This window comes from Salvia miltiorrhiza, chromosome 8 (assembly GCF_028751815.1).
Source record: "Salvia miltiorrhiza cultivar Shanhuang (shh) chromosome 8, IMPLAD_Smil_shh, whole genome shotgun sequence".
Lineage (NCBI taxonomy): Eukaryota > Viridiplantae > Streptophyta > Magnoliopsida > Lamiales > Lamiaceae > Salvia > Salvia miltiorrhiza.
Window position 1 is genome coordinate 57,341,986 of NC_080394.1, and position 11,660 is coordinate 57,353,645.

An 11,660-nucleotide genomic window follows, 5' to 3' on the forward strand; every position below is an offset into this window, starting at 1 on the left:
AATTGGTGAGCCAAATTTAAATTTGTTGGATCTTTTAATTGAGGGGTGATTCTATTTATAGCCCCCGTTTTACTCAGTTTAGCCTCCATCTAAAATAATAATAATAAAAATAAATATAAATATACTATTATACCCTGTAACTCGTCACCCCCAAATTTAAAAATTTAGTCTATAGCCCCCAAATCTGCAATGGAGGAACTCCGAACAATCACCCAAAACAAATGCATCACAATCACAATGCAGTTTTATTCTTGATATTACCACTTGAATGTGCTTCACTTTAACTGTTCGCCACTAACCACAAGGCACTCGATGCCAAAATTCTTCTCATAATATACCAAATCAAAATACAAATAAACAAACAACATCAAAAAGATTGAGACTTAGCAACCAAATTTCGGAGGGGATTACCAATTATAAGCAAAACCTAATCATTCACAAAACAAACGCGAAATTCTGTTAAGCGAGTAGTAGAAACCATACAGGAAAATTGGAGAAGCGGCACATAATCCTAAGCTACGGCGCAGGAAAACGGCTGGAACTGTAGGAGAGAGAGGAAGACAGCGCTGGAAGCAGGGGCATTTGAAACAGATACTCCCGCCATGCCGGAATCGGAATCTAACGGTAGTTAATGCTGCAGACTTGCATTAGATAAGGGAAGCAGAAACCGGATACTCCCGCCATGCCGAAATCGGAATCGGAATCCAACGGCGATTAATTCTGCAGACTTGCAAAGGGGCAGATTTGGGAGCTATGAACTATAGGGTATGATAGTAAATTCAGTATTATTTATTATTTATTATTATTTTATATGGAGGCTACACTGAGTAAATCGGGGGCTATGAATAGAATCACCCTTAATTGAGGTATGGGTCCATTCTGTAAGAGTGGGCCGAATCCATTTACTTTTTAAAAGCCCATTTTCTATTACTGATATTTCTACAATCATAAATAGGCAAATAATCATTTTCATCTTTAATGAAGCTTTCAAGTTCTTTCGCCCAAAAAAAAAAAAAGCTTTCAAGTTCACAATACGAGTCTATTTATAGACTTGAGAAGAACAAAAAAAAGCTGTGCTAGGAAATGTGCTCTCACTAATGTAAACACAAGCACATTTCCTTGCATGTGTGTCATCATGTTCCGCTATTATATCTATTATTGTAATTATATCTTTTATAAAATAAAATTATTGGAATATTATAAACTAGACTTCATTTTTATATCAAAAAATTAAAATTTTATAAAAGTGTGGGTCAACACTCTGATTTACTAATCGAGATTGCAAAAATTTGAATAGTGGTGAGAATATATATAAAGGGGAGGAATAAGGATAAGGAGTTTGTGGTTCTAATACACCTACCCTTCACCAATAATCAATACATATTTTTTTTCTAAATTTCTGAACTCTTGAAAGAAAAATGTCTTTGAATTCCTCCATATAATATTTAAACTTTTATTCATTTGTTGCAGATAATAAATTTTCGAAGCGAAAGGGGCGAATGGGGAGGTAAACCAGATAAATGTTTCAACAATGGAAAATTTAGAACTCTTGTGCTTTTTGTGAGAAAAGTATTATACATTAATTGGTAAAACAACTAGCAAAACATAATAGAAATGAGCCCACCAAAATAAAAAAACGATAAACTTTTGCGAGTATTAATAGGGTTGTGGGACACTCAACCTCATCTACTGAAATAGAAATTTTATTGAAAAAAAGATAAGTTCAAAACCCTTGAAAGCACAGGCGCAGACTAAGGGATGAGCCTCAGGAAAAATAGCTCAAACAAACAAAAACAAACAAACAACGAGAAAGCAACAAAAGAGAACAAAACGGAAAGGGGTGGAAAGTCAACCTCAGAAGCTCCGGCCGAACCATTGCCCCTAGGATAACCGATCCACAAAACAGAAACCCAAACAAAAACCACAGAAAAAACTAACAGCCAGACCAACTGAAGCAAGGAAACGCCTTAAGCAGCAGGAGCAAGGACGTTCCAAAGCAGACGCCCAAAACACACGAAGACCACAAGAAGAGCCACAGAAGCAGGATCCCTAAGCACAAGCACCGAAGTCCAAAGCACCCTGAAACCTGCAAAACCAAAGGAGAACACAAAAGAAGCCGAGCAAAAAAGAGAGAAACACAGAGAGCCAAACGAACAAGCCCGACCACAACCCCCAAAAACCCACAAAGGAAAACAATCCTTCCAAACAAGACCAAAGCAAGCCACAAACAACCACCTCAAGATCAGAGAAAGAACACAAGTGGTGCCAACAACCTCATCACACTAGCTTATTTGACCAACACTAAAAATACACCATTCATAATTTCAAATCCATCAATTCAAACCAGAAATTCAGAACATTAACCAACCCAATTTTGAATTTGTTGGATTCTAAACAACCAAGCAACAAAAGTAACAATTCAAGAAAAGAAAAGTTTAAAATCTCATATAGAGAAATCTCTTGTAGAAAAAAGAGAACTACCCAATATAACAACTGAACTAAGCAAGTCTAGAATAAATTGTGCAGAATGATCAAATTCAATCACATTAATAATACAAGGAATGTAATATGGTCACCACTCCGATGTCAGGTTTGGCGCAATGTACAAAAGAAATATATACACATTTATTTCATAAGCAATTGAAGTGAAACAAGGTTGTGAGAAAAGAGTGCAATCCTCTCTTGATGGTGATGGTGATACCCTCTTCCTCAATTCTAGCATTAATGAAAACCCCAGTTGAAAAGATGTTTTCCGCCAATTTGGTAATTACATACAAGGGTTAAATATGGTGAATATATATATTAGTATTAAAACTAAAATTGAAAATGCAAGAAATGCAATAACTTACCTGGGTGGAGATTAGTTTCGGATGATAATTGAAGGGACATGGCCGACTTTGTGAAAATCCTCTCCTGATGCCGATACCCTTTTTCCCAATTCCGGCATTTTATAAATCTCCAGTTTCTGAAGAGTAGAAATGCCACTCAATCCATCTGGAAGCATCTGCAGACTAGAACACTCATCTATCTGTAATTGAGAGAGAAGGGGCATGGCTCCTGCGTCCACTCTCCACTCCCTAAACTTTGGTAATTTTAATAGAAAAAGGTTCTTGAGGCAAGGAAAACTGTTTAATGGACACGCCATCTCCTCCCCTACAAATGATTTCCTCCATAAATACAAATCTGTCAAGCAAGGAAGCTTCCCCAGTATCCTCATTGGATCATCTTCAATCTCACATTCTAACATATGCAAATGCGTAAGTTTTGAGCTCACCAAGTCACGCTCGCACTCTGCTAGCGCATTCCCTAACTTAACTCTAATTGACAAGACATGAAGATTGGGACATGTCAATGCCTTTTTCAACATTTCCTCATTTGTTCCTAACTCGCAATCCCCTTTGATATCAAACATACAAGCCACTAATTTGTCCATGGTTGCAACGGCGTCAACGATGGCTGACAAGCTTTCGTTGTCATGTATGTTTGCTTCAAAACGTCGAAGATTCTTCATTCTACCCACACGTTTTAATTCATGCACTCTACTATCCAACCCCATCAGACTCTCCAACTCATCTACCCCTTCGTCCAATCTTACTCGAAAATTTTCAATTTTTCCTTTTCCATAATAAGGTAAAAACAAGTGTTTTAATCGCAACATCGCCTTAAAAACATTTGGAACTTTGATATTACTCGAACCACTTAAATCAAGGGTATCCATATATATCAAATTCCTTATGGACGACGGTAGCTTATCGAATTCACATTTTTCTAAACGCAAATGTCTAAGCTGAACAAGATTAGTGATTCCTCTTGGTAACTTTCTTCCAGCAAATTTCATTCCCACCATAACTAGATCTCTTAGCAATTTGAATTTCTGAAAATCAACGATACTTTGTGGAGGAAATTCAACAGTATTTCTGTGATTGAACATTAGAAGAGACCTTAAATGTTTGAAACTATCTTCTCCAAGCTCGTCAGGTTCAACTTCTCTTCGGAAATGGATTGCCAAATGTCGTATTTTCATATGCGAGGAGGCTTGTTGTAGTAAGGTACTAAGTTTCCCACTTTGATACTTCAAACTGAGCACACCAAAATCGTCCCTTTTCCCCAATTTCAAACATAGTTCTCTTACTACATCATGAAGTTTGCACATCTTGTATTTTATTGTAGGTGTGACACCATCATAAATTTCGACTTGGACTATAGACCTGGAGGCCAACTCACCCAAGTAGAACTCGGCAATTTCAATCAAAGTTTTGTCCTTGTCTCGAATATTCTCATATGAAATCATGCCTTGTGCTATCCATCTAGTATATAGATCATCAACATCTATATCTTCGTCCTCTTCGAATATACCCATATAGAGAAAGCAAGGCTTCAAATAATAGGGTAAGCTTTCATAGCTTAAATTTAGCACTCCATCAATCTCCTTTTCATCTCTATATATGAATTCTTTGATATCCTCATTTACTAACTCCCACTCCTTAATCGAATTTTTCATTCTCAAGACCCCACCGAGTAAAGAAATAGCCAACGGCAAATACCCACATTTCTGCACCATTTCTTTCCCAATTTTCTTAAAATTTTCTTCCAATGCAAAATCTGTATTGGAAAAACAAATGACAATTAATTGAATAGTAACTTTATAACTTAACCAGATCCTCACATCTAAGTTGGAATTGTTGATGCAAGAAAAGAAACTAGGAGTAGGTAAATCTTTTGGAATATTAATTTGTAGACTGGAAGTCAAATTCAACTAAAAAATCCACATTACTTCAACTTGTATGAAAACTCTTATATTTTGTAACTATGGCTGTTTATTTTTCACTATAAGGGTGCATTCTGTTGCAAATTTATCATAAATAAAGGAGGGATAAGAGAAGATGGAAAAGTATATCACATCAATACCTTATAATAATGTTATCATAAGTTGGAGGAAAAATAAGGGAAAATGGATTGCTCGGGAAAATTATCCACCTTGCAAAATATGTGAAAAAGTGAAAATATATGTTTTCGACCCTTTTACATCAACGAGATTACACCCACACCCTTAATAAATAATTATCGAATTATTCTCATAATATAGATACTAAAGCACCATATATTTTACATGCACATAACTTACCTGGAATATTAGCATGTGGAAAGGCTTTCTTCTTGAGTAGTCCCAGAGCATCTTTCATATTTAGAAGCCCAAGTTTTACTGGGCATCCAATCGCTGCAACTTCTTCTTCCCGTGTGGTGATCAAGATTTTGCTTTGCAAACTCTGGATAATGAAGGGATGCTTCAACTCATTCCAATCAGAAACTTTCCAAAGATCATCCACAACAATGAGGCATCGCTTTTCTCTTTGTATCTTGCATAGTCGCTCAGTCAACTCCCACTCGCTCAGACTTGGAACAACGTCCTCCCTTATTTGTGGCTCTAGCTGTTTGAGAACATCCTTCCAAACTGATTGAAAATTCTGACATCGCTGAGTGATGCAAACCCATGCGCATAGATCAAAGCTGGTCTTGGTCTCGTTGTAGAGCTTTTTAGCGATGGTGGTCTTGCCTGATCCCCCCATTCCCCAAACTGATATAACTCTATCCTCGTTGTCTTGCCTTAGGAGGTTACGAAGCCGATTGAGCTCATCCTCCATCCCCACAAAACAGTCTCCGATCTCGTATTCAGGGAAGCTCTTCCTTGCCCTGTTGTTGGCAGACGAGCTCTCCCCTCCATCTGTATTGTTGATGATGTTCTTCTTTATTCCACTTTCTAACATTTCCCTGTTTATCCTTTCAAGACGGGATTTGATTGGTGAAATCTCCGAGCCTAGTTGGTTGAGCGATTTGTATTTTTTCAAACTATGGCCGAGCTGTCTAAGACCTCGTCTTCTGCTTGATAACACTTGATAAGTTGTGTGTCTTTCAATGGCAGTTTCGGCTCTATAGACAAGATCATTGATCTCTGAGATCCAATTTAAAATGATGCTGCTTTCATGTCGCCTTCTGTTAGCATCTTTGAGCAGACACTTCATCTCTGTGAGCTGCGTCTCGAGCTCCCTCAGTTCATCACCCACACCAGATAAAGACCTTGCTTGTTCCAATAACAAATCGCGCAAGGTTTCTAGAGCAATTGTCACCACTGCTTCTGCCATTGCAACAATTCCAAACTAAATTTCTTTATTAATTGAGATTGTGAAGGATTTGGATTTTGGAACAGAGAAATGAGGGATTGGAGAGTTCTCTGAGAAAAGAGTGATCTTGGAAGATTTGACTTCTGAGAAAGCACATTATCTTTATTAATTCTACTAGCTTCATTCCATCATTATTCTACTCATTCAAAGGGAATACTTATTCTATGTCAGATAGCAACTCTTCAGACCACATTTCCCAACTACTCCGACGACTGAACTCAATAATAAGGTTTAAAAAATGATAAGGTGATTTATCATTTAATTGCTGGCACAATGAAATGCTCAAAGTAAAGGGCTTTAAGCCAATAAGAGTTCATTAATGTTGTTAATTAATTCAGATAATCTAGCCTATGATATAAATAAATTGGTGTATATGACAGTTTACTTTCCTGAGACAGTTTCATATGCGTTGAATTTTAATATTTTCTGGGATGTGACGTAAGTATCAGAACAATATTTGGGGAATTTTCGTTAATCTTTTGGACCTTAAATCTTATTCCATTGCTCAAATATTTCATTATTATTCTGAGCGCTGATGATAATGGTGAAGGTATGCTGAATTGGCATTAATAAGAATTTTATCTAATTTTGTATTCTTAATTTGTAGACATGGAAAGTCGAGTCTCTTCTCTTGTCTATATTGTTCTCTCTCTCTCTCTCTTGAAGAGGGAGACTCAACTGATCATTTCCCTTGTTTTTTTTTCCTGTTTAAAATTAATAGATTGACTTAAGAATTACGTGTATACGAATCATGATTTTAAATCATCAATTCAAACCACAACAATATCATGAGTATATTCATATTAAGCGCAACCCAATTTTCAATCTATTGGATTCTAAATCACACTTCAAGAACTGAAATATAGCTTAAATCTTCAGAGTCGAATCTCACCAAAACAACTACATATGGAACTAAGCAATATCAAGCAGAATCATCAAAATCAAACAGATTAATAATACGAGGAATGAAATATATATGGGCACCACTCCGTTGTCAGGCTTGGAGCCGTGTACAAAAGAAATATATACACATTTATTTCAAAATAAGCAATTAAAGCGAAACAAGGTTGCAGAGAAAAGGAGTGCAAATAATTAAAGACAAACGAAACGAAACAAGACTGTAGCTCGGGGGGGGGGGGGGGGGGGAGTACCCTGCAACCAAGAGAAAGATGATACAAGCTTTAGAGCGGGTCGAGCTTTATTGAAGAATTGCGAACTGAGAATGAGATTGGTGCAAGCATTACCCGGGTATAGTCTAGACTAGTCATCGTCTTGGATGATAACTGAAGGGACATGGCTGACTTTGTGGAAATCCTCTCCTGATGCCGATATCCTCTTCCCCAATTCCGGCATTCCCTTAATCTCCAGTTCCCGAAGAGTAGAAATGCACTCAATCCATCTGGAAGCATCTCCAGATGAGAGCACTCATCTATCTGTAATTCAGAGAGAAGGGGCATGTGTTGGTATCAAATGCAAATCCATACAATAATACCAATGCAGCGGAAACAATTTATAACGCACATACAACCGAGAAACGTCCCCAATCTTAGCAAACAAGAATATCTCCACAAGTAATCAAGATAATATGCAAGACGATAAATGAGACAAGAGATTTACGTGGTTCGGCAAATGCCTACGTCCACGGGAGCAACACCAATCGTAATATTGAAGAACTCCGACGATTCGCACAACCTGCGAACTCGTCACACAATGAATCAAGAATTACACCCAAGATGAGATCAACCTCTCACTCTCGTACACTCTCAAACCCACGCTGGAAAAACCCTCTTCAAATACCTCACGATCTCTCGTGTATATCACACCCCAGTCTCTCTGCAAGAGTTTTTCTCTCACAGCTCTCTCTGCTCTTTTTTCTTCTCTCGTCTCAATTTTCTCAAGGAATGAATAATTCACCACACACCCCCCTAACAACTACGACAAAGAAGTCAATAAAGAGAAAAGTAAATAGTAAAAGCAGAAAAAGTGATGTCTCCCACTTAATGAGTTTTGTCTGCCACCAACAATTCTCCACCTCGTACTTCATTTGATAAACCTCAAATGTAGGACGAATACGAGCACCGCCCACGAACATGGACACCCGTACAAGCTGCACCACTTTTCCATGGTTGCCTACATACCCAATCCAGGGATCAAGCTCCTGTAGTTCGAACACAAAAGGATAAGCTCCACCTCACCCCAACACCGCCCCTAAAGGCTGTCCCGTTTGATTATCAACACGGGTTGATATGTAGCAAGTCCAAACAGTGTTGAAACTTGCCACCAGTCACCACCTTGGTTAACATGTCTGCTGGGTTTTCATCTGTGTGCACTTTCATAAGAGAAATATCACCTTCCTCTATGACATCCCGCACAAAATGATACCTGATATCAATATGCTTGGTACGAGCATGATGAACCTGATTCTTTGCCAAATGTATAGCACTCTGGCTATCACACCACAGGTCCACGCGATCCTGCTTAATCCCAAAATCACCCAGAAGACTCCACAACCACAAAGCTTCCTTAACCCCCTCTGCCAAAGCCATGTACTCAGCCTCGGTAGTGGAAAGAGCCACTGTAGCCTGCAACATCGATCTCCAACTAACGGGGGCACCGTGTACACAGAACACATATCCCGTAGTAGATCGTCGTCTGTCTAGATCACCCGCATAATCCGAGTCCACAAACCCATTAACCTGACATGTATTTCCACTAAAACACAATCCTGTGTCGCTGGTACCCTTCAAGTACCTAAGGATCCACTTCACAGCTTCCCAGTGTGTCTTTCCAGGATTAGCCATAAACCTGCTCACAACACTAACTGCTTGTGAAATGTCCGGACGTGTACACACCATAGCATACATCAAACTGCCAACTGCACTAGTGTAAGGCACTTTCTCCATCAATTTTTTCTCTTCAGGTGAAGTGGGAGATAGCTTTCTAGAGAGCCTGAAATGAGGAGCCAACGGAGTTGCCACCGATTTTGCATCTTGCATCCCAAATCTCTGCACAACCCGCTCAATGTAGCTTTTCTGGCTCAGGAACAAAACACAGTTTGTCCTCTCTCTTCTAATCTCCATACCCAGTATTTTCTTAGCAGTGCCCAAATCCTTCATCTCAAACTCTTTACCAAGTTGAGATTTCAGTCTATCTATCTCCACCTTGCTCTTCGAGGCAATAAGCATGTCATCCACATACAACAAAAGATAGATATACTCACCTCCAGGAAGTCTCCGAATATAGACACAACAGTCATAATCACTTCTGGAATAACCATGCTTCAGCATGAAAGAATCAAACCGCTTGTACCACTGTCGAGGAGATTGCTTCAATCCATACATGGATTTCCTCAAGCGATAAACATGATCCTCTTTACCCTCAACCTTGTAGCCCTCAGGTTGACGCATATAAATCTCCTCCTCCAAGTCTCCGTGCAGGAAAGCGGTTTTGACATCGAGTTGTTCCAGCTCAAGATCACTGTGAGCCACAACACTCAACAACACCCGAATAGAAGTGTGCTTCACTACTGGAGAGAAAATCTCATTGTAGTCCACTCCCTCCTTCTGTGCATATCCCTTTGCTACTAACCTCGCCTTGTACCTGATCCCACCGAGCTCAGAATTATCCTCTTTCTTCTTGTAGATCCACTTACAACCAATAGCCTTCTTTCCTTTGGGCAAAGGTAGAACCCCTTCCAAAACTTGATTCTTCCGAAAAGACTCCATCTCTTCTTCATTCGCAGCCAACCAGCTTGCGCTATTCTTATCCCGAATAGCTTCCTGGTATGATGCTGGTACCGCATCATCCTCTGGTAGTGCGCACCTGACCAAGTTTGCCTGCCCATAATGCTTCAAAGGCTGATCTGACCCCAGCTTTTGAACTCTCTTGTATGCTCGCTTTGGCCTAGTGGAAGCCAAATCATCCGCGAGCCGCTGTTGGTGTAAAACATCTACATTCTCTTGATCAAGAGCCTCGAGCTCAGACTCCTCATCACTCTGTTCTCGAGTGTCTCCATGACCTACTTCTTGAACACGACTAGAACCTGGTTGATCCTTAGGTTCTATCTCGATCACCTGAGACTTGACCGTCTCATTTTCATCTTCACCGGGCATTGTAGCTTTAAACTTAGCTGCCATGGAATACTCATCAAAGATAACATCCCTGCTGATTATGAACTTTGAATTTTCTAAACACCACAAGCGATAACCCTTCACTCCAGTTGCATACCCCAAGAATATTGCCTTCTTGGCCCTCGCCTCAAGCTTTCCCTCGCTGACGTGATAGTATGCTGTGCATCCAAAAGTTCTGAGTCTCTCATAATCTGCATGTTCCCCAGACCATAGCCTGTATGGAGTATCTCCACCTAAGCTCGAATGTGGAGATCGATTTATGACATGAAGTGCTGTAAACATCGATTCTGCCCACCATTCTCTGCCTAACCCTGCATGAGACCGCATGGACATTGCTCGCTCTCGCAGCGTGCGATTCAGTCTCTCCGTGACCCCATTCTGCTGCGGTGTATTCCTGACAGTCCAGTGCCTAGCAATTCCCTCCTGGTCACAGAACTTCTTGAAGGCACCATCTGTATACTCTGTACCGTTATCAGATCTCAATGTCTTCAATTTCTTTCCTGTCCTGTTTTCAACCATTGCTTTCCACTTCTTGAATGTGTCAAACACCTCATTCTTATGCTTCAAGAAATAAATCCAAGCATATCTAGAATAATCATCAATAAACGTGACATAGTACCTGGAGCCTCCCTTGGTGGTAACTGTAGCTGGCCCCCAGACATCAGTGTGCACATAATCTAAGATGCCTTTGCTCCTGTGTTTGCTGGCCCTGAACTGAACTCGGTGTGTTTTCCCGTACACGCAATGCTCGCAAAATTCCATGCAAGGCTTCTTCAAGTTCTTCAGCAAACCTTCTTGACAAAGTAGATGCAGGCCCTTCTCTGACATGTGTCCGAGTCTCCTGTGCCATAACCGGGTGTAGTCCCCTGGATTTCTACTAGTTCCATCTGCTCCAACTGCCGCACTTCCCGTCACTGTTGTGCCCAAAAGCGTATACAAATTTCTTTGACGGATACCTTTCATCACAACTAAAGAACCCCGAACAACCTCCATGACTCCATTCCAAGTGATAATTTTGCATCCACCGGAGTCCAAAGCACCAGCGGAAATAAGGTTCTTACATAGTTCCGGGATATGTCTCACATCCTTTAAGGTTCTGATAACCCCATCATGCATCCTGATTCTGATCGAACCGACCCCCACTGTTTTGCAGGAATGGTTGTTTCCCATCAAAACAGTTCCACCATCTATTTCCTCATAGGTAGTAAACCACTTCCTATTCGGAGACATATGATAAGAGCATCCCGAATCAAGTATCCACTTACCGGCGCTTTCCTCGTTACCCGTGGCATTGAAACACTCACCAATATCCCCTTCCTGCGAAGCAAAACCAGCTTCTTGTGTCCCTTGT

At 40.0% G+C, this 11,660-nt stretch overlaps 1 protein-coding gene across 1 annotated transcript; it reads right to left on the reverse strand.

Annotated features, from left to right (window-relative positions):
• Window positions 1-1,848: 1,848 nt before the first annotated feature.
• On the reverse strand, window positions 1,849-6,140 carry LOC130998810 (probable disease resistance protein At1g58602). The gene is made up of 2 exons (XM_057924217.1): window positions 5,126-6,140; window positions 1,849-4,602 (listed from the first exon to the last, which is right to left on the reverse strand). Exons 1-2 carry the CDS (start codon window positions 6,138-6,140, stop codon window positions 2,861-2,863), a joined length of 2,757 nt encoding a protein of 918 aa, XP_057780200.1. The 3' UTR covers window positions 1,849-2,860.
• Between the last annotated feature and the right edge of the window lie 5,520 nt (window positions 6,141-11,660).

Excerpts from the sequence above, each read along its gene's own strand:
- LOC130998810 (XM_057924217.1), bottom strand. The coding sequence starts at position 6,140 with ATGGCAGAAGCAGTGGTGACAATTGCTCTAGAAACCTTGCGCGATTTG. Across the intron at positions 4,603-5,125 it reads TCCACATGCTAATATTCCAG|ATTTTGCATTGGAAGAAAAT; the intron begins GTAAGTTATGTG and ends TTTCCAATACAG.